General features: G+C 40.8%; 2 protein-coding genes across 11 annotated transcripts in view; one reads left to right on the top strand and one right to left on the bottom strand.

Annotated features, from left to right (window-relative positions):
* The window catches only part of PIKFYVE (phosphoinositide kinase, FYVE-type zinc finger containing), a 69,881-nt gene extending 69,143 nt beyond the window's left edge, over positions 1 to 738 (bottom strand). For 5 of the 8 annotated variants that reach the window (XM_019726946.2, XM_019726951.2, XM_019726949.2 and 2 more), the window contains exon 1: positions 549 to 686. The gene's annotated coding sequence lies outside the window, so the exon portion shown is untranslated. Of the gene's footprint in view, positions 1 to 257; positions 387 to 548 lie in introns of those variants that run through there. The other 3 variants (XM_019726947.2, XM_019726954.2, XM_019726948.2) reach the window with 3 other exon arrangements.
* A 6,203-nt stretch (positions 739 to 6,941) lies between these two features.
* On the top strand, positions 6,942 to 25,553 carry IDH1 (isocitrate dehydrogenase (NADP(+)) 1). 3 transcript variants are annotated; one of them, XM_019726940.2, is made up of 10 exons: positions 6,942 to 7,070; positions 8,195 to 8,268; positions 10,627 to 10,763; positions 14,686 to 14,977; positions 16,724 to 16,829; positions 18,231 to 18,408; positions 19,358 to 19,509; positions 22,136 to 22,276; positions 22,833 to 22,995; positions 24,607 to 25,553. In XM_019726940.2, the coding sequence occupies exons 3-10, from the start codon at positions 10,642 to 10,644 to the stop codon at positions 24,695 to 24,697; spliced, it is 1,245 nt and encodes a 414-aa protein (XP_019582499.1). In that variant the 5' UTR covers positions 6,942 to 7,070; positions 8,195 to 8,268; positions 10,627 to 10,641; the 3' UTR covers positions 24,698 to 25,553. The 3 variants fall into 3 exon arrangements, with proteins under 3 accessions (XP_019582499.1, XP_019582502.1, XP_019582503.1); XM_019726943.2 differs by lacking the exon at positions 6,942 to 7,070 and adding an exon at positions 7,656 to 7,794; XM_019726944.2 differs by lacking the exon at positions 6,942 to 7,070 and adding an exon at positions 7,691 to 8,031.
* Positions 25,554 to 26,933: the final 1,380 nt, after the last annotated feature.

The following is a 26,933-nucleotide window of genomic DNA, read 5'->3' as shown; positions in this document are numbered from 1 at the left end:
CAGAGGCAAGCATTTAAGGAGGCATGCACATATTTGAAACCCCACTATTGCTGTCGTTTCTGCACCTCGTGAACTTTCTTTTCCAGTCTACGGACGCATCTGTGACAGACTGAGAGCTGCTCCACCAGAGGGAGGAGGAATTGGACTGTGCACCTCCAAAATAAGCGGAGGTCCACAGGAAAGAGAGGGAGGGACAAGGGAACTTCGAATGTTTCCAAGGAAACCTCTTCAGGAACAGCCCCACCCGGCTCCCTTACCCACTCGCGTGACAAGGGGCAACGGGGGAATCAGGGGAGCCGGCTAACTGCAGGCACAGATTCTCTGCCCTTCGTTGCCCAGTCTCGGTCGCAGCCTGGCCTCCAGCCGCGGTTGTGGAGCCCTGGCTCTCGCCTTCACTTCAGCCTTCCCCTGCGCTCTGGCCCCCCGAGCTCCCCAAACCGGCCTTCTTCCCTACTCTCCGCCCCAACCGGCGGCGCGCCAGGCACCCGCCCTTATCTGCGCCTTCCGCCCGGGCCCTGCAGACCCCTCCACCCCAGCCGCAGCTTCACCTGGTTCAGGCACAAGAAGCCGGCTCCGGATCGTAGCACCGGGGAACGCAGGCAGTTGGCAGTTGCCGCAGACAGCAAAGCTGCTTACCTGGTTGCTGCGGCTTCTTGCTTCCCTCCAAGGCTCCACCTCCTGTTTCTGCTCCCCTCCAATCCGCAACTTTCCCGGCCACACGCTCCGCCCTCTTCTCCCCCTCCCGCGAGACGCTTGGATCAGATGCTCAGGCAGAGGGAGTCCAGCCCAGATAGAGTCGTCCAAGGCAATTTGGACGAGGTTAGGCTGTCTCAGCCTTCCTACAGGAAACCAGACTGACTGCGCGCGTGAGCATCACGCGTGCAGCGTCACCAGATGGGTGAATGCCAGACAGCAGTTACCGTATGTGTTCGATTATGTGGGCACTCATAATGTGTAACTACGCTCAATGTTCTTACAGAGTGATATTCACTTGTGTGGTACAGAGCACTTCTATCAAGAGAAGACTTGTTATCAGACTTGCGTGACTCTGCCAATACCTACGTAGTCACGTGACCTTAAATTACTGACTTCTTTAGGCCCATGCCTCTTTTCTGTAAAATGGACCTAATAATAGTACCCACTGAACAGATAGTTGTTTGAAAATTAAGTAAAACATTGCACATAAAACATTTGGCATAGTGTCTAACCCAGAGTAAGTGATGGTAGTTTTGTGGACTGGACCAAAAATGGCCACATGCTAAACCTAACAAGCTAAGGGAAGACCTTCCTGACAGACCTTACAAATTCAGAGACCCAAAGTAACCACATAGGATGGTCGGAACTTCCAAATTCCTAACTAAAAGCAGGTCTGGAGGCTAGACACATCTATGTTAAGTGAACCTACCTGTTGTCTTTTTGCATCTAAATAACATACCTTTGAAATGTAGGAGTAATCTTTTCCAGACCCTTCAGGGCACAACCACCAGTACCAAACCACCTGACCACAGAACCCCTCAAGGTTATCTTGTTTCCCCACATTACATCCCTTGTGTTCTGTAAATGTTCATTATTTACTATTCTGTACCAGAAGTGTAAAAGAGAAGTATGTGTCTCTGTTTTACTTTTAGGCCAATCCCAGAGATTCTCCCCCACTTTCCTTTCTCCTACTCTCTTAATCCACCACCAATGAATTTTATGTAACTCTCCTTACATCTCCACCTTTCATTCTAATGTATAAAATAAGCTGCCATTCTCTGAAGCATTTTTTTAATCCATTGAGATTTTGCTTCCCAGCAATTGTCATTAGTTTGGCTCAAATAAACTCATAAAAATTCTCTACAGGTGTGGACATTTCTTACATCGACAGCTCTATAGCTAATCTTTCACTCAAATTTTGAATTGCAAAGACTGGTGCAAATAAAGTTACCAAGCCCCCATTTTGCTCAGCCTGAATTATCCATAATTTTGCCCTGTGTTGAGCGTTGTGCCATTAGCTGAAGAAAACATGTCAAAATCTGCTGATCACAATTATGGATCTTGGCAGAAATGATTGGAAAGAAAATTAAACCAAAAGTGAGGTGCTATTTTAATTAAATTCTGCAAGCTCTTTTCCTCAAGAGTTTTGACAAATCCCTACCCAGCTTTCCTTGAGTTTGTCTTCTTAGCTACTGGAGAGTAACACCGAAGCCTGATGGCTGATACCAGTACAAATCTTCAGCACCTCAGCTGGGCAATCATCCTATGAGTTGGCAGTCAGCTTCCTCTTCCATTCCTCACTACTGCTACTGCGCGCGCACAAACACACACACACACAGACACACACTACCTTGACTATCATTTTCAGCAGAGAGTCTCATCTACATAACCTGTTTTCCCAGAAATAAGACCTAGCTGAATAATCAGCTTTAATGTGTCTTTTGGAGCAAAAATTAATATAAGATCTGGTATTATATTATATTATATTAAAGACACGGTCTTATATATTAATTTTTGCTCCAAAAGATGCATTATAGCTGATTGTCCGGCTACGTCTTATTTTCAGGGAAACACGGTAAGTGAAAAAGCGGAGTTTATTGAGTGTGACCCCTAATAACCTAAGCACCACCAACACCACATTTATCTGCATCCACATCTACCCTGGCCTGCCTACAGCCCTCAACCTTGGGAGAAAGGGGCTTCTTCTTCCCCAGCTCAATCCTACTAGCACCAGTCTACCTCTCCTAGCTCCCCTGGGAGTTTGCACCATATCTTCCACCTCTCCTTTTCCAATGACTCTTCCTCTTCAGCCCATAAATATGCTCAAGCCTGTCTAAAAAAAAAAAAAAAAAAGTCCCTTTATAAGTAGTCTACCAGATGCCAGATGTTAACATTTCATAAATTTATAACAAAATATAAATCAGACACAGAGATCATATAAACAGAATAGTTAGCCCAATCAAGACCCTAATTATATAGAAATTCTATAAATGGCGTTAAAAGATAAATTGAGGCATATTTAAAATGTTAAGAATTTATTTGGGCAAAAATGCATTTGAATAGGGGAGCTCCAAATTGGAAGTGGTTAGGAGTACTCCAGGACAGAAGCTAGGGGAAAGATTTTTATAGAGAAGAGGCAGAAGCAAAGCAAGGAAATTATTTGATTGGCTATAGCTTAAGCAGATGCCTTATTTGGGAAAGCCTAGGTGGCTGTTTGTGATTGGTTGTTCTCAGGTTTCCAATTTATAACCTTGAGGCATTACAGGCTTAGGTTTTGGTTTGCTTACAAAGACTACTAGGGCATTGGAACCACCTCAGTCTAAGGGCCTCCTTGTTTAACAATGGTAAAACCAAACGGCCATTTGACAAAAATTTTTGAGTAACTAATTTGATGAACAATATGTTAAGTAGACACTAGAGATAAAATTGTGAACAGGACACAGTCCATGTCCTCAAGAAGCTTACAGTCTAATATCTGTATTAGCTTACAGTTTAATTTCTGTGAAAAAGACATGGAAAACTGGCTACCATTTGGTGTGTGTGGGGGGAATCAATTTTAATTCTCACCTGAGACCAGACGTCAAATTAATTCCAATATATGGTGATGGAAGGAGAACTGACTCAGGGTGATGAACACACAATGGGATTTATAGATGATGTAATACAGAATCATACACCTGAAATCTATGTAATTTTATTAACAATTGTCACCCCAATAAATTTAATAAAAAAATAAAAATAAATAAATATTCAAATTTAAAATAAAAAAAATTAATTCCAGAAGAATTTTATCTGTAAAGAGATATTTTATGTAAATATCCTTCTCAAAAGCTTTCATCAGAGCACATATTTATGATTCTTGCCAAGTCAATTATTATTATAATGGAACTATGCTTGTAGTCCTCTATAAGTATTATTTATACTAAAAATAAATAAATAAATAAATAAATAAATAAATAAATAATAAATGAATAGCTTTTCCTTCTTTCTTTTTTTATATTGGTTAGTATTATTGAATTAAAATTAATTTATCTTTTAACAGTATCGATAGGCATATCCCTCCTAGAAAATGATGTGATAGATCTAATAAGCACCTTAAAAGTATTTACACTCCTTGATCCAACTGTAGCATCTAGCCTAAGGAACACCGAAGCCTGAAGGCTAATACCAGTACAATAAAGTATATCTAAATATGTTTGTCACAGTTATTTAAAACAGTAAAAAGTAAATAAATAAAAAGGAAACAAATTTCTAACCAACACAAACCACATGAAAGTAATACAATCAAATGATGGACAATTATGCAGTCATCAAAAATTATGTTTACTAAATAAATCATTCATCTTCATTTCACAGTCAACCTTCTTTTCTCCAAATTTCCGATAGAATTCTTCTTCTTAAAGGGCATTCATGAAGTCTTTCTACTTGCCAAAGTATTTTCAGGATGTATCTTCCTTGCCCTCTCCAAACATTTTTGGAAACTTTCTCATCCTTTGGCTTCCCTCAGGCTCTACTGATTCTTCTACTACCCTCAGAGAGTCCTTCTCATTCTCTTTTGGGTGGCCTTTTCCTCCACCTGGCTCTTAAAGATGTTAAGTATTCCTCACAGTTCTTGCTGAGACAGACTTTTCTTCTTCTTCTACACAAGACGCCCACCTTTTTTGCAGTTTCATATTCACATTTCAAGCAGTAATTTAACTTCAGCCAAACATTATTTGCTACATTTAATTAATGTTGCTAATGGTAACCTATTATACTTTTGTTTCCAGGCTTTCTATCTATAAATTTGTTATTTTATAGTTGTATAAGGGCTAGCAACATAAGGAACAAATACCTAGTTTTATGCATATATATATAGTAATAAGTCAATTACTTATTAATTGATCTGCAAAAAAGTTATTTTCAGTGAAAAAGGAGTTTCTACATTACTGGCTTAGGAAATACTGTTTTAGATGCTGAAACTTCCATAAGTTACCTTTCTTCCCACATTGGTTTAGAGCCAAATTTGCAGCCCATCTCCAGAAGTGTTTGGGTTTGATGGAATATATTTTGTGATTAAATTCACTTTGGTTCTATATAATTTCCTATATTTATCCTGTCTTTTCCTCATTTTATATTCAATGTCTTTTATCGTGCTATACTGTATGTATCTTGAATGCTGCCCAAATCCTTTCTGGAACAAGAATGAATATAAATACTTTCAGTAATGGGCAAAGAGTAATAAAAACTGTGAACCCCAATATAAGATGGAGTAAATTTACAATCTCAGCTGGCTTTGAGCCTGAGATTCGAGATGAAATACAAGCTCGTACATCTCTATAATCATTTCTACAGGAATATATGGAGTTCATAGCTATTTTCTGTTAATCCACCTAAAAACCAACAAGCCCAATACCTGTGTATTCTTTCTTCCTTTTCATTTAGGAAAAATACCAGTGCCCTCTAGTGTCAAAAATGCACCTTGCATAGTGACTTTCATATCACTTGATCTTCAAAGAGTGATTGTAATAATCCGAGGCTACTGATGCTAGAGATAATTTTTAAAAATAAATATTTGGGGACATTAAGTCCCCGGCAGGAACATACAAGCATGCTATCATCCTACACATCATTATCTAAAATACTGTTTTCCCCTCATATTTTCAAGAGTAAGGAATACACAAAAAAATAATTCCCTTCAGGGGTCAGAAACCGTTTTTAAATCCACTGTTTTCTCAGGCTTCACATCTTTAGTCCAGCTTCTGTGGAACCCAGATAATAATCTCCTCATTACCTTTATCTTCTAATGCAATAACGATAAGGTTTATTTATGGTAGTAATTAGAATTACAGTAGTCCCCCCTTATGGGGGGAGGGAAAATACATTCCAAGACCCCCGCTGGATGGCTGAAACCTTAGATGGTACTAAACTGTTTTGCCAATACATACCTATCTATGATAAAGTTTAATTTATAAATTAGGCACAGTAAGAGATTAACAACATGATAAAATAGAACAATTACAACAATATACTGTAATAAAAGTTATGTAAATGGTTTGAGGGCATTATTAACCAAAATAAGGGTTGCTTGAATACAGGGAATGCTGCAATATCAGATAGTTGATCTAATAACTGAGCCGGCAGGCTACTAAGTGATTAAGGGAGCAGCATGTAAATGCTGGACAAAGGTTTGATTCACCTATCGGGTGGGACAGAGCAGTCAGTCTGGAGAGTTCATCAGGCTACTCAGAATAGTACACAATTTAAAACTCATTGTTTGTGTTTTTCTGGAATTTTCCATGTAATGTTTTCAGACTGCAGTTGACCACAGGTAACTGAAACCACCCAAAGCGAAACCTCATTTAAGGGAGGACTACTATGTACTAGGTACAGACGCTTCTAAAGAACTCATCATTGATAGTGGTGGAAATTATTTACTGTGGCATGTCTGCTTGTGTTAACTGTTCAATCCTTTGCATTCTAGCTGGGCACCGAGAAGGCCCCTCCCGCCCCCCGACAACACCCCCGCCCAAGGCGACCCTGTGCTCCTGGTCTGAAGCACTGGTCCTCCAGCTAAAGATGGTTCCAGATTAACGCACATCGGGAAGTGCCCTGAATGGGACGGGTCCAGGCGCTCTGTCTCCCGGTTTGCCTTTACTGCGGACCTGGAAACAGCGTTGTTAACAGATTGCTAAGCAGGCTTGCCTTTTGGCGGCGTGGGTCTCAGAATACCATCCCCAGAGCGCCCTGCTCTCCGGCCTGTAGGTGGCATTCACGTCCTTCCACCATGAAAATACATTGCAGAATTTAGGGGGCGCTGCCGTCCTTCTCCCCACCTCCAGCCCAGGGAAGGCTATACCGCGGATTTGCCCGCTACATTCGGGACGGACCCTTAGCCCCCCTTGCCCCGCCCACTTCGGAGAGGTCGACGTTCGGCGATTGGCGGCGTGGCGGGGGCGGGGCTCCGGGAGGTGGGCTGAGGGGGCCGGGCCGGGAGGGGACAAAAGCCGGGAAGAGGAAAAGCCTACCCCGGTGCCGGTCTGTGGCTTTCTGCGGAGGTGGTGTCAGACGCTGAAACAGCTGGGACCCAGCTGGGATTGCCAGAGTGTGCGCTTGTAAGTATGAGCTTGTGAGTGGCCGTGGCGCCCCCGCCTCATCGTTATTGTACCTTCCCCTGCAGGTAACCGCAGTCTGCGAGGGCGGCCCCGGCCGACCCCTGGCTTTTGGAAAGGATTTGAGTCCGCCAATGACTGAAATAGGAAAAAGAAAGAAAGCTTAGATCTTGGGTATGGAAGGAGGAACTTAGCGGCGAGTTCTGGTCGCAAGGAAGGGGAAAAAATCCAGGTTATTGCACGTGGGAAAGGGAAATAGGGAGGAGGAGGGTGCTAGATGCCTGGATGTGTAGAAGGCCCGCTCTTGGGCACCAGAGGGTGATATTGGGCGGCGTGAAGTTGCAAACAGTGACAAATAGAAGCTCAGATCAGCATGCAGAAAGAAAAATCGAGCGGTGGGCAGTTGCAAGGACATGTGGAAGACTAAGTCTTGGGTTTAGAGGGAAGAAAACGTGTTGCAGTGGAGAGCTAAATGCAAAGAAAGGCAGAAGTCGAGGACCTGGGCGTGTGCAGCGAGCTCAGCCTGCAGGGACTGGGGGTGCGGCAGGGTGGAAGCGTCCGCCTGGTGGGCGTGTAGGGGGCGGTGCTCCAGCTCTGAGGGGTGTCCGCTAAGCCACCAGATTGCAACTGGAGCGGGGTAGGAGGAGGAGACACCGCCACCTCTGCGGGGATTTCGGGTTCTAGAGGAGGCGTTTCCTGGCTGGTTCCCGGCGCCAGGGGTTTAAAGGTTCGGTACTAGAGAGGGAAGGGGCGGGCCTGGGAACCTGGAAGGAGGAATAGAGCCAGCTTCGTTGCAACCCTCTTACACAAGTGCCACAAGGACGTATGCAGGCCAAGACCCTGCTGGTCACAGCCTCACCTAAGGACGTGCAAACCCCAAAACCAGCTAACGGACGACGAACCGGGACGCACCGTCCAGTGTGTGCAGGCACATATTAGTGCTCCCGTAATCTTTAGTTGCAAGGTGCCTACGGACCTAAAACTGCCCTTTGCCCCTAGTGGGTACACTCTGCACTGTACTTTAAACGAGATAAACCCGGCTGTCTAAGTCCTTCTGACGTGAGCGAATTGTATGTTGTCTTTCTATTCCCTGTTGGTTTTGTTTTGTTTTGTTTGTTTGTTTTAAGGACATAAACTGAACTCGGCTGAGCCTTCAAGATTAAGAGGATTTGGAGTGATTAGAAGTTGACTCACTGTAAAGGTAAGAATTAGCAATTTCTCCCCTTCTGTATTTTCTTTGATATGACAATACTTCGTTTAATTGGTCTTAGAAGTAGGCGGAAGCACTGCAAGGGAATGAGTCAGGAATATTTCCAACAATAAATTACAACTGCTTCCTTGTTTCTCAGTCTAGCGTCTTCTCTGCAAAGGACTATTTTTTTTTGCCCAGAATAATTTCTGGTTCATGAAAGCAGCTAAAGAAAAAAAAAAGGGATAAACATTTGGAGTTGATGAAAATATTAAGTAGGGTAAGCAGTAGTTTTCTTAAACTACTCTGTAATAGTCCAGATTTATTTTCTGGAATTGCGCAAATGTGTCAGGAGATTGGAATTAGGCTACTTTTATACTATGTGAACTGGTCTGTCAGAAAAGGCCTTCCTGCTGAAGTTGGGGTTTGGGTGGAGATTGAAAATCTGAGGGGCAAGGGTAGAGAAGTGAAACAAGTGGAGCCTAAATTCAATCTCAGGGAATTCAAATCTAAAAGAAATTAAATAATATCGTACATTGTAGTAAGCCAGGGTCTACAATAAAGCTTCTCTTGTTTGTTTAACAGGTGGTAAAATTTTAGTTAAGTAATGTGAGAAAAACCTGAAATATTTCAGGTATGCATTATATAGAAAGATTACTGGACAAAATGTTTATTTCAACTGAAAAGGAAGTAATTTAAAAATACTATCAGTATTGAAATTTCAAGTATGGTGTGTGACCTTCTGTTAACCGTATTTGTCATCAAGGAAAAATAGCCAAGTCATAACTCTTGCATAACACTTTACACGGATATGGCCATGAAAATGTAATATTAAGTCCAAGATGAGTTTACTGCCTCCTTTTTGTTTTGTCTTGTTTTAAATACAAGGACAGATGTGACAGTGGAATCAGTGTGCCTGAATCATATACTTTAAGCTGTACTGTAAATTATACTTGAAATTACAAATGGGAAGTAGGTGACTGAGCCACACCAGTTTAGTCATCTTTTTTTATTGTAGTTGAGTTCCAGATGGTTCCTCAGTAGTGGTCTAGGGAACTTCCTAAACACTAATAAGCAGGATTCTAGAATTGCAGATTTAGGAAGTGAAAATGAGCCTGGGGTGAGAAACACATCCTGGCTTGTCACAAGCAACGGCGGCTTACAGTCTACTGATCATTACATTTTTTTAATTTGTAGGCCAAATTACTTTAACTCCACTTTTCAAGAGGACTGTTTACAGGCCTCTTACCTCATAATTTTTTATGTCAGTTCTCCTGACTTTTCCAGTCCTCAGCTGTAACTTAAGGGGATAAAAGCAATTTGCAGGTGTTTGCAGGGGTTGTGGGGAGCGAGTGTCCATTAGAGCATTAATGAAAGGAAACAAATATCTTTAGCAGACTCAGGGCTTCCTCAGCCTCTCAAGGAACACACATAGGACAAGAACATGGCCTTCCTTTAAGCCTCATAATTTTGCTTCCTCCAAAGGGTGCACCCCTGCCCTTTCTGGGAATCAGATGGATTTGTATTTGCTACCCTCACATTCAGTTCCTCAAAATGACATCTCTTCCAGGAACCCTTCTGCTTCCCCATTGCCACACACTGGCAGCTTACCTTTACCCATGAACAGCCAGAAGAACAGGGCAGGAATGGGGTGGGATACTGAAGAAGAGGACTGGACATGCTTGGGTCCTGAGCAGTGGCATAGGAATTTCCTATACAGATTTCTCTCATTGAGAAATCACTTTTCTATTTAGCGCGACGTCCCCAGTATCCATTATTGTCTCCAGGAAAACAGTTCCACCAGGAATTCTTCATCTTTCACTTTCAGACTTAAAGTTCCTTGAGGATGAGTCGCAAGTACTTGCTGAATCTCCTCAAGTGTAGTTATTTTAACCAAAAGAGCCTCTTCAAAGAGGGGACATATTAGCACTCAACATGTGCTCATCTCAAGGGCCCAGTAAAATGAGAAGTTGGATAGGAGCGTTCAAGTAAGCATGAGATTGTGGAAATAATTTTATAAGACAAACCAACAGTCAAGAATAATGATTACATTATTAAGGGCATGTTTACAGGGTCAGGCTCCCCTGTGCTCGCCAGGTGGCCTTGGAAAAGCTATTTTTCTTTTATCAAACTTACATAGGAAAATAACTTTCATCTTTCAGGGCTGTTGTGAGGGTTTATTCAAACCACACACAAAGCGTGTAACACAATGCTTTATAGAGAGAACGTGCTCAACTCTACTGGTAAATGTAATGGTTATTACTAGCTTTTATGCAGTCGTGATATTATGAATTGTTCTTTTAATAGTTACTAAATTGTATTTTGTTTTTATACTGCAGTGACCTATCTTATCTTTTTTTCTTTTTAAAGGTTTATTGATTCAAAATGTCTCAAAAAATCCATGGTGGTTCTGTGGTAGAGATGCAAGGAGATGAAATGACGCGAATCATTTGGGAGTTAATTAAAGAAAAACTCATTTTTCCGTACGTGGAATTGGACCTGCACAGGTAAATCAATTATAGTCATGTACAGCTTAACGACGGAAACATTCTGAGACATGCATCCTTAGGCAATTTTGTTGTGCGAACATCATAGAAGGTACTTACACAAACCTAGATGGTATAGCCTACTACACAGCTGTATAGCTCTGTAGGGGAGGAAAAATAATTTTTCCTCTACCCTTCTGTATTCTTGGCTGAGACATTCTATAATAAAAGACAGATGAACAGAAGGAAAACAAACGAAAGTTCAATAATATGTATACCTCCTGTATACATGGGAACAACCCAGGAAAACTGAGTAACTCACCAAAGTGGCTGAAGCCACCACCTTAAAAACTATCTTCCACTGAAGACAAAAGATGCTGGGGATGGGGGGCATCAGTTATGGGCGTTTACCAGGAAAAGCACTATAAACAAGGGTAAGGTGTTAGGTATATTTAAGTCTTCCTCTTCTGTACTGGTAAATTTCTAGAGATCAAGTAATCCCCCTCTTTCTGGTATAGCGGGGGAGAAGCCCTTACAAGTGGAGGTTTCACTTACAAATGTAAATACCTTTTACAAAGGGTAATTTCTACTTGGTTTTCAGAGCTTCTCCCATGTCTGCTGTTTCTTAAAATTATCCAGCCTAAAATAATCCTAATGCCAAAGAGGCATATTTTAGGTGACAAATTCTGTTCCCCTACAGCTCCTACGCTACAAGCCTCTACTGAATACCATAGGCAATTGTAGCACAATGGTTAAGTATTTGTGTAATGGGTTGAGCTACAAGGGCTTAGAAGGTGATAGGAATTTTTCAGCTCCATTCTAATCCTATGTTGCATATGTGGTACGTGTCTACAACATGTAGCAATCCACGTGATTTCAAGGTGTAACTAGCTTTTTTACATAGATCTAGCTTTTTTATATCATATATCTTGTGAATAAAGCTCTTCAGGGAGAGTACCTAAATATGTGCACATGAACCTTCTATTTTAAATTTAGCCTTGCTAAAAAAACTGGACGTAACTGTTCAGAAGACAAGAAGTGTGTGATGGAAATATGATTTTCAGGTCTTTCCAAGCCTCTGTTTCCTGTCCAAGTTTTATTTGTAATAAATCGGTGGCCAAGAGTAGCACAGGTGTTCGTGGAAGGGAAAATAATAGAGGTACATCCTCTGTTAAACAGTAAAGTAACCATAGTTAACAGTTTTGTCCTTTCAATCTCTATTTTTCTATCCCTGTACTTAACTAGTCAATGGACCTTTTCCCCTTTTTATTTATTGCCTTTTGCTCTTTTCATACAGTACAGAAAGAACCCTTGAAGTAATTTAATACAGCCTTCACCTTTCAGTCGAAGTTCCCTTAAATCGTTTGTGTCCTAAAGACTTGAGTCTTTGCCCTGTATTTAAGGACCTCTTATATTTGCTTGGGTGTAGATTTTTAAATTATTCTAAGCCTAAGCTGTTGATAATGTCTATATTGCAACCATGAGCAGGAGCAAATAAATACCTACAGAGGTCAACCAAACATGCGCATATACGAAATGAAGCATAAAAAAAAATCATCCAAGTGGGTTACCAAAGCATTTTATAAGCACTCCCCTGTTTCAGAACTTTATGTGGCAATAGAAGAATAGCCAGAGTTCTTGGCAGTAGAATAGTTGCAAAGATGCTTTCAGACATAAGTAGTTTTAAAGGACAGTCTTTTAGGCCTAAAAGGAAAAGAATCGCTAACTACAGACCAAAGAATTTTTGGAGGCTCAAACAAGTTGTTTTTTTGTTATGTTTTCTTTTCTTTTTTGAAAAACAAAGCCACGTTTATGTGTTCATTTCTTGCATGGGAAGTCCTCCTGATGTTATCCTTAGCCTGAGGCTCTTTGCCAATCTTTAACCACCACACAACTGCAACCAACCACTTCATGGGGCTTTCCCTCTGTAGATTTTACAGAGGCCGACCCAATCCCCTGACTTCTTTTCGTCATCCACCTTAATTAGGTTGATTTGGTGTTCAGCATAGAGGGCCTCCACCGACTTGACATACAGATGTAGGTTCATTGCAGTTGAATGCAAGCACCTAAAGATGGGCTTGGCCTAAGGTTTTGGCAGCTTCGCGAATTCCACGTGCTAGTCCCTCGTGGATGAGGGCGGTCTTCAGCGCCTCTTGTAAAGCAGTATTAACGTCCATTACACCTCCAGCAGCAGTGCCTTCCTCAGACATGGCAGTGGGTTACAGGTGGAGCTGGATCTTGAATGTAACCAAGCCGCTCTGCTTCCGCGCTACTCCGTGGTGGCAGGGAAAGAACTGAGACAAGTTTTAAGTCGGTAATTTCAAAATTACTATTATATGACTGATTCTTTTTGAGGGAGGTGAAGCAATTCATTTGTTTAGTTTTCTGCAGGCTGGACAGTGGTCCAGCTATGTGTTCAATCTTTCCTATTAGAAATGTTAAGAGCGCAAAAAATCCACTAATTTGCTGGGAGGTTCTTCTGATGACAGATGGTTCCTATGAACATGAAAACTGTTGACCACACTTCTTGTTTGAGTTAGGAATAGACATTTGTAGATACTCAGCATTTCCTATGCCAGAAGATAAAAGAGCCAGTGGCTTTATTTCACTTGTGTGAATTATTTAACATCCAAGCAGTCTGAAATTATTTTTATTTGGAAATACATCAAGATTGCTACCTTTGCGTTTGCATCATGAGTTGGGATAGCTAAAGACAGGAAAATACTAAAACTAAAAAGATATCTAGAAGCTTCATGGTCCAACAAGTTTTGAAAGCTGAATAACTTTTTTAAAAACTTGGAGAACAAAATAAATTGTCACATGACTTTTGTTTCCCTATTTTCGACAAGCTATTTCATACTTTATATAAAGCTTTATAATCAGTGTCTATGCTCCGTTGAACAACCAACATTCTTTCAGCTCTGAACAACTTGCAGTCTGGTCATTGGTATGTATTAAGCTATAACTCTCTGGGGTATGTAAAACCGTCCATTGATTCCATTACTTAGTCAATAAACTAGAACTGCAGGCTTGTTTCCAGAACAGAGACTTACCCAAGAATTAGGGTAAGGTTCATCATATGACTACAGTGTTTCCCCAAAAATAAGACCTAGCCGGACAGTCAGCTCTAATGCATCCTTTGGAACAAAAAGTAATGCAAGACCCAGTATTATATTATGCTATATTATATTATATAAGACTTAGTCTTATATCATAGTAAAATAAGACATGTTATATTATATTATCTAAGACTTAGTCTTATAGTAAAACAAGACCAGGTCTTGCATTAATTTTTGCTCCAAAAGACACATTAGAGCTGATTGTCCGGCTAGGTCTTACTTTTGAGGAAACATGGTAACTGGCATTTACGAAGGAGTCATTAGCATTTTGGGCACTGACTATCACATCTATAACGCCCACTATTTTAATGCCAAAATACCAAAAAAATTATTTAAACCCTCTGACAGCTTTATTTTTAGAACACAATATTTACTAAGGAAAAAATAAGGTGGTGCTTAAGCTTGCATTTTTATGCTAATTGTGTGGAAGGAAGTCCGCAAAAGGGTGCTGTTACTGCCCCTATTTGGTGAAAGCAGGCAAAAGAGCAGAGCAGGATGGTTTCCATTCAGTTCCTGCCAGACACCTTCCGGCTGCCACATGAGGAGCTGTGACCCAGCAGTCCAGCCTCTCTTAATGCTTTTCCAGTTGTCAGCCATCTTTTGTGTCTAGGGTGCACTAATGCTGAAACTTGGGAGATTTATTAGGTTGGTGCAAAAGTAAGTGCAAAACCACAATTACTTTTGCACCAACCTAATATGTTTAGAGGCTTCACTTTCTGTAGGGCGAGCTCTGCATGCCATCACGTTGCAGAGATAGAGTGGTAGCACCCTCAATCTCCTGTCAGTTTATCCTGAAAGTTCTACTTATGATTTTTCCCTCCCAGCTATGACTTAGGCATAGAGAATCGTGATGCCACCAATGACCAGGTCACCAAGGATGCTGCAGAAGCTATAAAGAAGTATAATGTTGGTATCAAGTGTGCTACCATCACCCCCGATGAGAAGAGGGTTGAGGAGTTCAAGTTGAAACAAATGTGGAAGTCGCCGAATGGCACCATCCGAAATATTCTGGGTGGTACTGTCTTCAGGGAAGCTATTATCTGCAAAAATATCCCCCGGCTTGTGAGCGGATGGGTAAAACCCATCATCATAGGTCGCCATGCTTATGGGGATCAAGTAAGTCATGTTGGCATAATTTGATTTTCTATTCTTTTTTCATGGCCTTTGGATGCCCAGCAGTTCTGATATATATGTGTTTCATTCTTATCTTTTGGTGTCTACTCCCATTTAACAAAGCGCACAATTGAGAAATGCATATATGTATATCTGTATATTCATGCACATTTAGATAAAAGTAAATGCAGGAAAACTTAGAGATAGACACCCATCTCAACACAAATGATTTTTTTCAGACATGTTTTCTTTCTTCCTTTGTCTTTTTATTAGGTTAAACATATGATACTGATATTTTTGAAAAGCTAATTTTCTGTGGTTCAACCAAATCAGTGGTTCTCAACCCTTGCTATAAAAGGGTCCGTTTATAGGTTTTTGGTATTTGTTTTGTTTTGCTTTTTAAAAATAATTTTTGTTTGTTTTAATTCCAATGCCTGAGACCCACCCTATACCAGCTGAATCCAAGTTCTGTGGGATTCAGGCATTTTAAAGCTGTCCGGGTGATTCCAATGTGCAGACAGCGCTGAGAACCACAAAAGATTATATTAAACATGATCACCTTATACACAAAAGGAAAAACTCACTCAGTTGTTGAAAGCAGTTTCTTTAAAGTATTTCTTCCCTGCTTGGAAAAGAAAGTATACTTTCTGTACTTCTGTACAAGTAGGCTGGCTGCCAAATTAAACACAAAAACTGCCAACTAAACAAAATCAGAATTTCATGTTGAAACCGAGGTTTCAGACTTTCATACAAAGCAGTGTATGTCTGAAAAGAGCATTAAAAACAAGAGTCCCTAATTTCAAAATCCAGAGGTTTTGATGTAGCTATCTTTAAGAATAATCTGACCAGCGCAGACCACAATCTGTTTCTAGGGACAAGGTCAGCCGGTCAGTCCTTGAAGGATAGTTTTATTTAGTTCTAATCTGTGGCTCATACTATCCCTTCATCCTGGCCAGTCCTTTTATAGATTACCTCCCAGAGGCCCAGGAGAGGGGATGTCAATGGGAGTAGTACAGAATCACTAATCCTGGGGACACCACTCTAAGTTCTTATGAGTTCAGTATTTTCACTTTTGTGCTTTTTCTTTTTTTGTTGTTATTTCGGCATCAGTCACTTGAAAGAATGGTTGTTCTAGTCATTAAAGTCCAGATTGCAGATTCCAAACCTCAGGGTGAATCCCTGATCACTTAAATGTGCATAAACCTCTACAAAGCATCCGTGGTGCTTTGGTGCCTTGGTTTCTTCTGAGAAATGGGAATGAATTACCATCCTTAGTAAAGGATTTTGTATATCAGAAATATTCTGCATAGAATAGATATTGAACCTTTGTCATTATCTGACAGTTCTTTTATCAGCTGTCCTTAGTATTACACTATACATACAAATAGGTACGGCTGGTATCTGCTGGTACCTGACTCCGAAAGTATGTCTTTGTTAGGTCATGAGCGTCCCAAGGAAAAATACTTTGCTAATACTCTCTTCTCTCCATATCAGTACTGAAAACACTGCCCTGTGCATGGTAGCACCCAATAAATACTGAATTTTAATGTGCACTACCACTAACTAGCTTTGGGGATCTCTGGATGTCTTCATCCCCATCTCCAAAATAAAACGAGATTGAGCTACACTGCTCTATTTGTCTAGGTGTCTTCCAGCTCTATATTCTATGGTTCTTTTTTCCTTGTAATTCCTGTTAAAATGTTTGGTTGGTTTTTTTTTTTCTTTATACCTCCCCTCACTCCTACATAGTACAGAGCAACTGATTTTGTTGTTCCTGGTCCTGGAAAAGTAGAGATAACCTACACGCCAAGTGATGGATCCCCAAAAAAGACATACTTGGTACATAACTTTGAAGGTATGTAATTAAAGTCTATCGTGATTTTTTTTTTTTTTTCATGGCGGGCGCAGCTCACAGTGGCCCATGTGGGGATCAAACTGGCAACCTTGGTGTTATTAGCACCACGCTCTAACCAACTGAGCTAACCGACCACCCCAATGATCATTTTTTTTACAGATCATTTAGACAACATTATTTCTGGTGGTTTAAAGTTAGTTGTGTAGCTGCCTAAAAGTACCACTTGAATCTACATTTCTATGGAACCCAAAATCTACAATAGTAATTGGCTTCTATGCCTGCTTGTGGCACGGATAAAGGCACAAAAGGAATTAGCCACTTAATTGGAAGTGCATATAGGCAAAGACAAGTAGATAATTAGGCATTTCTCTTAAAACACAAAGGGAAGGTTGGTGGGAATCTGTTGTGTGTGAATTATATAAATTAAACGTTAATAGCCCTAAATTACCTGTCATGTAGCTCTGTCCTATGTATACAGAAATGGTTGTGTTATATATTTGCTGAAATTTTCTTCTTGCCCATCTGAGTATTTATTCTGTGGAAGTGGCACATTTGTTTTTGCCTATTTTCTGGTTCACCATCCTGCTGCTTCAAAGGTCCATAATGGCAAATTCCACCCAAAAGTTGTTGACAAAACAGGACCCTCTTTCTCCACTATTGAAGCTATTAAAAGCACTCAATCAAAAACTCAAAAGTTAAAAAAAAACAAAAAAAAAAAACACTCAAAAGTTATTTAGTTTTTGTTTTCCTTCTCCTCTCATCAGTAGCATTTTAATGGAATCTAATTCTGCCAGTTTTAGCACCTTTCACAGTCTGAGCCCACGTTGGCCCTGGACAGTAGCATGGATTCAAGTTCTATCTTTCAGTAACAACAGAGTTCAACTAATAAGAGTTGTGAAACACCAGTGATTACATGTAGTGTAATTATTTCTACTAATGACAGTATGAACTGGCAGTATCCTCTCAGGAATTAGGAGAATTTTCACTTTCTGGCTGAGAGTTAAGTGCACACTTAAGAGTTTAAAATGCATGTTTGAAATTTTAAAAGTATGAAAAGAGAATTTCAAAATTATTTGCCCTTTCTTGAGCATTTCTGGTTCTTATCTGTAGCTTTCGGTGTTTCAGTATCTTCAGGATCCTAAAGACCATGTTTTTCTCATTTCTCATTTGCCCTTTCAAAATAAGTTAGAATGTCCTTATGTAGAACTGACTTTCCTCCTATTATGTGCCATAGGAACTCATGGAATACTCAAGTTGGAAACTTGGCTGGGACTTTTTGAAGCCTGGGCTCAGATATGGGAGCTAAGAATTGGGTGTTTTGGTGGTGGAATGATTTAGATTTCTTACAACTGTATCCCATTTACTTTTCTCCTTTTTTCTCCCATCTGTGTTCCCCTACAGAGAGTGGTGGTGTTGCCATGGGGATGTACAATCAAGATAAGTCAATTGAAGATTTTGCACACAGTTCTTTCCAGATGGCTCTGTCTAAGAATTGGCCTTTGTATCTGAGCACCAAAAACACTATTCTGAAGAAATACGATGGACGTTTTAAAGACATCTTTCAGGACATATATGACAAGTAACTATAGTTCTTTATTCCTTTTTCTTTTTTCTCAAGTAAGCTGGCATATGTAGTATAGAATTAGCATTCTTATCCCTTTGATCCTGGGACAAATGGAGTGAAAAGCCATCACTATCCCTTAAAGACAAGGGCGAAACTTGATGTAACAGGAGTGAAACAAAATCAGTCTAAGTTGCTTTTCGAAGGTAAATGTGTTCTCAAATAAGGGTCCCACATTTATTTTTTTTCAGAGCCAGAATTGTTTAATGTTTGAATAAAGGTACCCTGTTAGTGATAGGAAGTTATGATTTTTCAAGTATATGCATGTCTGAGTTGGGCCTGTTTTCTTTCTTTCTGAAGCCCATTGTTAGGATTTAAAACTGCTTTGCTGTAGTCACTTGAACTGAAGTCTACATTTATAACAACTTTAGATTCAACAATATGTGAGCATATGTTAAATTTTAAGATGGTAGAACTCCCTCTTAGGTGCAAGTGTTCAGGCCAGGGCACAGATTTTTCGCTGTCTTTCGTGAAACGTTTTAATTCCTCTCCCCACTACCCATCTATACCAAGCCTAGAAGCTGTCCTAGTTTGCTAAATTATATCCAGTGGTAGAATTGTCTTTTTCCCCTCAGTACATTCTTAAAGTAAGCTGAATCTTAAGAATCTGATCCATAGTGTATTAAAAATTGTAAAAGTAGTGCTTGGGACACTACTGTTTCACTTAATTCTCACATCTCTGCAAAGAAGGTGAAATCGCCCTTATAGATGGGGACCTTGGGGCTTCACAGCTAGAAAATGATTGGGCAGCGATTTGAGCCCATGTCTTTCAGATTCCCAAGTTTGTGCTGCTTCTACAAAAAAGTGCTGCTTCCAGCCCCACCCCTCTAACCCTTTAGAGAAGCAGATGGTGTCCTTAAAACCGATTTCCTCCTTTTTTTTAATTCTTTTCTCTGCTGGTTCTTAGGCAGTATAAGTCCAAGTTTGAAGCCCAGAAGATCTGGTATGAGCATAGGCTCATCGATGACATGGTGGCCCAAGCTATGAAATCAGAGGGAGGCTTCATCTGGGCCTGTAAGAACTATGATGGTGATGTACAGTCGGACTCCGTGGCCCAAGGTAAGGAGTTGAAGGACCCAGCAGAGATGGAGCTCGGCCTGTGGCAGGTCGGTCAGGCCACAGTAGTTCCCCGGGTTATAACGGAAGGGGGCTTCTGTAGCCCTTTTTTGTAAACGTCAGGAAGGGTTAGCGCCTCAAGGCCTCTAGGTCCATCTTCTGAACTAACATGAAATGAAGCTTGGACTGGGGAAGCAACTACTCACAGACGCATAGGAAGTAACTCAGTGGGTTGAGACTCTTGGCTCTAGACTTAGATGTGTGAACACAGTTTTCTCTCTCAACCTTTTCCTCCACTTGAAGGTTCAGTGCCGCCAGCAGGCAGCCCAAGTGCATGATCTGAAAATCACTCCTTTATCCTGCCTTTATTTTTCCTCTGATGAGAATGTAAAAAAGGAGGTCACTCGGGCAAGGAAGAGGTAAAGTGAGAGGCCTGGGCTGTCTAATAACCAGGGCGGCTTTCTCTAAGAGGTCATCCATCTGACAACGGGTACCACTCATGCCTACGGTTTCTGGGCGGGAATATTTCTGGGCGGGAATTCCCTCCCGTCCTCAAGAATTTTTTCCACTTTCCCGTTCCCGAATCCCGAGATATAAACTGTTTTCTGTTCTCCACCATGAATCATTTCCACAAAGTGACGGCCAGTACTACCAACCACCTGGGTTCAAGGAGCCGATTTTCCTGATTTCCTGACCAACTTCCCTCGGGATTCGGAAACCAAAAAGCAAAAAAAAATTCCCGTGAACGGGTAGGAATTCCCGCCCGGAAACCCTACTCATGCCCTTTCTGCCATCCCTGGAGGCTATTCTGGTGCCATATGAAACACAGGTATTCACTGCTTAGCTTTAAGTACAAAGGAATTGAGCAAAGAAGCCCAGGGCTGTTGACAGAAATTCAGAAACCAGAAGCTTCATGTCTGGAGTAATCAACAGAAACTCTCCCTGATTTCCTCAGCACTGAGTTACCCTTTCATCTCAGTTACCCATGGCAGCTGCGTCAACTTGAAACTCCACTGATGAATGTTTGTGTTAACTTTCATCATGTTTGCTTTTCCCCAGGAAGTACTGCTTTTTCTTTCTCTTATGCAAAGTTAAGTGTCTCCTATCAGCTTGAAAATCAGTAGCTCAACTGGTTAAAGATAACGTTTATGTCAGATAAATGAGTTGCACAACTCGGTAAATCCTCGCAATATAGTAGAGGAAGGAGTGTTGCCTGCTAGTGACTCCATGGTGGATGAGGGGAACTTCCTTATAATCAGAGTTCTTAGAAAGGGACCCCAGTCATTCCACTGTTTCTAAATGTCCTCATGGCAACAAGAAGAGAGTATGTGGAGGGATATTTCAGAGGTAAATGTCCAGTTGTCGCGGCGCAGAGGACTTCAAAATAGGAGTTCTGAGGTGCAGGGTCCAATAGCACACTGATAAGATACCTGGAACCTAGGCGGTCTGGGCAGAGCCTGTACAGAAATGTGACCTCTAGGCAGCTGAGCAGATAAAAGGCAGCAGAGCTGTCCTTACAGTATTCTTCTTTCTCTAGAGGCAGGAACTCCTTTGGACTCACACCAAACACTGCATTTATTTCTTCTGTTTTGACAATGGTACCAACTAGTGTTTCCTAATATTAATAGACAGACAAATGCACCATAGAGATGGTCTTACACTTCTGCTAAAGCCTCAGACCGATTCAATCCTACAAAGGGAACTAGAAACCCCATGCAGAAATTTCTAACTATATTCGAAGATGTGTTTAAAAATATATGTATATTGTTTATTTACTTACTCTCAGACATAAAAAAACAAAAAACAAAAGTAGCAGCCTATTATAAATTTGCATGAACTCCAGAGGTGCTATTGGGAGACAGCAAAAACGGAGAAAAGGGTTCTTTGAATACGAGTGTAAAAGGGGGAATAAAAGAAGAAAAATCAATTGTATAGACTTAAAAGTTGTAATACGGTTCTCTAACTAGGAAACTGTTACAGAATAGAATTGTGGCTGTTAAAGAGAGCAGGGCAAGTGGGATGCTCTTGGATCCATCCCATCCTGTCTTTTCACCTGCCTTTTCTTACCTGTGCTAATGAGTCTGTGAGCAGCTTGATGGCAGGTGACAACTCATTCATCTTTATTTTCCCAGAACAGTAAAGCATCTGCACATAAGAGTAACAGTAGTGTATTGAGCTCTTCTTCTATAACAGATACTATTCTAAGGAATATGAATATACTTTACATATTTATTCGTGAATAGATGTGTATTTGTCTAATTCTCACAACAACCTGATTTAGTAGGTGTTTCTATTACTCCCATTTTATAAGTAAGAAACTGAGCCACCGTAGCTAGGAAGTCACAGAATTAGGGTGGAATGCAGGCACTCGGCCCCTGAGCCCTCCATCATGGAGCAGGTGCTTCTCACATGGAAAGTGAGGGCAGAGTGTGGCCTTTCCAGACTCTGGCTCTGAGATCTGAAAGCAGGGATCCCGCTTTCTGAGTGACAGTATTATCAATGAGTACACATGCTCATGTTTATTTTGTTTACCAAGACCTGTGAAGTTGAAGTCTTTTGCTTTCATCTCTGAGCGACCCGGTGCTCTTTGTGCAGTGGAAGCTGATATGTCATGCTCTACCGCTTACAGGTTATGGCTCTCTTGGCATGATGACCAGTGTGCTGATTTGTCCGGATGGCAAGACAGTAGAAGCAGAGGCTGCCCACGGTACTGTAACCCGTCACTACCGCATGTACCAGAAGGGACAGGAGACGTCCACCAATCCCATTGGTAAGATAGTGTTTGCTGCTTTCTACACTGATTTCCAACCAGCGAGTGAAGATCTCCAAAGGGACTCAGACATACTCCTTTGGCTATCCAAAAGTTTATGGGTAAAATTAACACCAAACGGCTGATTTGTTCTAATAAAAGTTGTTTGAATATGCTTCTTAAAATATACATAATAGATGTTTTTCCATGTGGTGGAAAAAGAGAATGTTATCAATAAGCATTGTCCGTTTTCCTCTGGTGCAGTGAGATGTCACATATGGCTAAGAATCTCAAACCCACATGGATAGATCCTTCTAAACCAGGTTTCAAGGACAGCACGTTAAAAAGAGATTACCACCTAGGAGGAGAAGGGGAGACCAGTATAAACAAGGGGGGAAAAAAATCTCTATTTGGTAAAATATTTCCAACTCCCCTAAAACTTAGAGTGCATGTGGATAGTATGTACTGAAGTCAGTCACCTAAAAAAAAAAAAAGCAAACCTGCTTTTGGGAACTGAAACATTTGGGAATATCTGTAGCTGGTATGATTGATACGTGTTTTTTTCTCTCTCTTTGAGCTTCCATTTTTGCCTGGACCAGAGGGTTAGCCCACCGAGCAAAGCTTGATAACAATAAAGAGCTCGGCTTCTTTGCAAAGGCTTTGGAGGACGTCTGTGTTGAGACCATTGAGGCTGGCTTCATGACCAAAGACTTGGCTGCTTGTATTAAAGGTTTGCCCAAGTAAGTATAAGATACCGTGAGCTCTGTGGTCAAGTTACCACTTGTCCTCACAGGACTCAAAACATCAGTGCTTTTTGGAATTACAGGAAATGTTATGCATCATCTAGTTCAGGGGCCAGCAGACGCGATCTATGAATTACCAGATAATAAACATTTCAGACTTTGTGGAATATATAGCCCTTTTGAAACTGGGCAACTGTTAAACTTTGTCTCTGTGGCATGAAAGCTGTCATATGGGTAGATGATCCAGAAACTAATGGATGTTGCAGCGTTCCAGTCAAAGTATGTACAAAACTAGACTGCAGCCTGGATTGGGTCCATGGGCCAAGCTGTGCTTTGCTGAGCCCTGATCTAGTTGATAGTCATTGGGTGACAAGGTTCCATTTACTTTAACAAGAAAATTACAGACAGAAACAAAGGAACCCCCAAGATTATCGTATTCCACTCCAATTTTCTTCAATTTACAGATAAAAGTAAGCAACACAAGTATTAGATTCCCAGTTGTCACAGTCCCTTCCTTAAGTTGTAACCAGCAGTCAGATATTCCAGGGCCCAGGTATTGCCCAGGATTTTTCTGAGAACCTGATCCCAGATGGAATAGCTGCTCATCAGACTCCACCCTCAAAGTCAGGGTTGGTTACTACCATGTTTCCCCGAAAATAAGACCTAGCCGGACCATCAGCTGTAATGCGTCTTTTGTAGCAAAAATTAATACAAGACCTAGTCTTATATTTATATTATATTATATTATATTATATTATATTATATTATATTATATTATATTATATTATACTACATTATATTATATTATAACCCGGTCTTATATTATATAAGACCTGGTCTTATATTAAAGACCTAGCTGATGGTCCGGCTAGGTCTTCTTTTCGGGGAAACACAGTATGACTCTCACCGCCAGAAACACCACTAAAGTTTAACACTAATCCCATGTCCCAGCTGTGTGTCTTCAGAAATCTCAGGGTCAGTATACCCCAGTAATGGGGATATACTCAATCACTACATTTTTCTTTCCTTAATTTCCTGCAAGAATTATAGCATTTGAGATTTTTTTATCAATATGGTACATTGCAACCTATTTGAATTATAAGCAGGATTGTTAGCCAGTCCCTTGTCCTTTGGGTTTTGTTTGTTTGTTTGTTTGTTTAAGACACTGATAGACATAAGATCATTAAAACTTTATTTAAGGACGTGACAATTTGTGGGGATATGGGTTAAAAGCATGGTTTTACACTGAATAGGTTTTGTTATTTTTTTTTTAAGAAGGAGGAGCATAAAGTGGGATGGTTTCAGTCTCCCAAGCATTAGTCAGAACTAAAGCTGTGTGAAAGTTTCACCCTCCAAGCTACATGGCCAGGAACCTACTGCAAACGTGTGTGGCTGGGCTTCCACTGCAGGCCGCCTGGGTCAGCCCCTGAAACCTTGAGCACAGTCTTCAGCCATACATTTGTAGCTTGTTCACATTAATCAGTTTTTTTCTAGAAATAAATAGAAAGCTACTTTAAGTAGCATTTCTAGGACTTTTCCTCTGTCTGCTTGTTACCAGATCAGAAACAAACTAAATTGCCTTTTTTTTCTTTTTCCTCCTCTTACCAGTGTGCAACGTTCTGACTACTTGAATACATTTGAGTTCATGGACAAACTCGGGGAAAACTTGAAGATAAAACTAGCTCAGGCCAAACTTTAAGGTCATTCCGCAGCCTAGGAGGACAAGTGATTTTTGGTAACTAGGGCCACCGGTTTACACTTTTCTCTGTAACACTCAAGGGTATGGGCAAAATCCATTTTGTAATTTGTTTTGAAGTCAGAGTTTATCTTTTCTATAAGTTTACAGCCTTTTTCTTGTACATACAGTTATGCCACCTTTGTGAATGTGGCTGGGGACTTTTTAAATTTTTATTTTATTTTCTACTAGTAGCTTAGGAATTACTTTAGCGCTGATTCGTACTTACTGTCACTTTTTCTCATGTTCCGATCAATATAAATGACCAAAATGAAGAGTGCTTGAAAGGGTAAACTAAGCCACGGTATCGGTCCCTAAAATTGTGTAAAGTAGAAATTCACTCCCTTCCCCACTTTCCATGGCCTGGGGCTCTGGGTGTTTTGGTGTAACAGGTGCCCCATCCTGTGAGGTAAAGCTGTACCTTAAACTTGCACGTGAATTGGAATGAAGAGTATGGTTGTAACCAAAACGTGTTGAAGACACAGCAGTCATTTTTGTAACGATGTCTTAATTGAATGTTTCGAAAATGCTAAAGATTTTGGAGGCCACGAACAGTTTGGAATCCAGGATAAATACTCCCTGGGGGTTTGTCTCCTGTGTTTGTCCCCTCCTCCTGGCCTTGTGTGGCCTAAGGATTATGCTGCCCTGAACAGTATGTTTCATCGAAGTGCAATAACACAAGCTGCACCTTTTGCGGACTTCTGCTGGCCTATTTTATTTCCTTTATATAAATGTGACTTTTCAGACGTTGGTTTTGAACACTATCCTAGCCTGTTCTTCATTGAAACTATTACTTTTAATTAAAATTAAGTGCTAATGACGAATCTGAGTATTTATTTACCAAGTGCACTTTAGTTGCCCGGCACCATGCTAGGTCCTAGCCACAGGAATTTGATTTTGAAACGTCTCTGCCCTCAAGCAGTTGATTGTGGGGAAAATGGATAAGTAAACAGAAAGATCAGGATCCTACAGTGAGAGGAAAAGCAGGTCAAAGAAAGAGAACAAAAGGGGTAACCACAGACTGTTAAGGCATGAGTCTGTGCGAGTGCTAAGGAGTTTAGGGATTATCATGTAAATTAATAGGGAGCCATTGAAGGCTTAAGATGGGAGGGGCGTGATCATAATTTCATTTTTAAAAATTGCACTCTGGGCAGCTTTTACGAAGAATGAATAGGAGTGGAAGGAGGGAGTGCGGGAGTGGTGGCCACAATGAGGAAGGAAGACCCTTTGTGAGGCTCTTGTAGTATTTCGGGTGGGAAATGACAGATCTGAACTGAACTCACAGTGGCCCTGAGAATGGAGAGAATGGGGTAGATCCTGAGCAATGAAAGTTGAATGGATGGGGATTGGTGGGTCCCAGGAGATGTCGGGATTGAGGGAAAGGAACCAGTCAGAGGTTTCCCAAGTGGCTAACTCACACCTGGAGAAAGGCTGGTCCACATCCCAGCATTAGCAATGTACTATGGGGAAGGAAATTGAGGCATTGAGAGGCTCTCTGATGAAGCTTACATAATACATCAGTGGCCATTTTGGCCTAGAGCCCAGGAATCCTTATAACTGAGCTAGGGTTCTTTCTACTATACCTGCACATTTTCAGGTTTGGATGGAAGAAGAAAGCATCACACGGAACAGAATGATGGCATTGGATTGGATGATCTTAAGTAGGTCCTTCAGCGCTCACAAATGTCCTGGGAGTTGATCAGATGAGTTTTTGTGGCCGCAAAGCCTTGCGCCAATATCAGATTTAACATTTGTCCAAGAACCAGTTCATGTTCTAAAATAATCAGCAAATGAATAGATGCTGACCAATGCATCTAGAAACTAATGGATTATTTTGTAACAGCGTCAGGATCAGAATTGTTGACCCAGAAAATGACTGCTGCTTAACATAATATTGAATCCAGGGGCAGAGGAGACGAGAGTTCTAGACTTCGAAATGCTCTAAATTGCAAGTACTGTTTCTTAAGTGGAATTTTTAACTGAAAAATATTTAAATTTTAATCTTAGCAATTACAATCACAGCTCCTCTGTATTCTTGCCTGATACATACAATCCTAAGATACTCCTGACAAGTGATTTCCCATACTCCATTTGAATATTTATATAACAAAAATTTCCTCCAATTTAAGGATCTTGTCTCTTCCTGTTAAAAGAGAGGATTAAAAACTAATATAAACATATTAAGGAATACTTTTGACTA

The sequence above is a fragment of the Rhinolophus sinicus genome, linkage group LG01, assembly GCF_036562045.2.
Source record: "Rhinolophus sinicus isolate RSC01 linkage group LG01, ASM3656204v1, whole genome shotgun sequence".
NCBI classification, from domain to species: Eukaryota; Metazoa; Chordata; class Mammalia; order Chiroptera; family Rhinolophidae; genus Rhinolophus; species Rhinolophus sinicus.
This window is presented reverse-complemented; position numbering and strand designations above follow the sequence as displayed.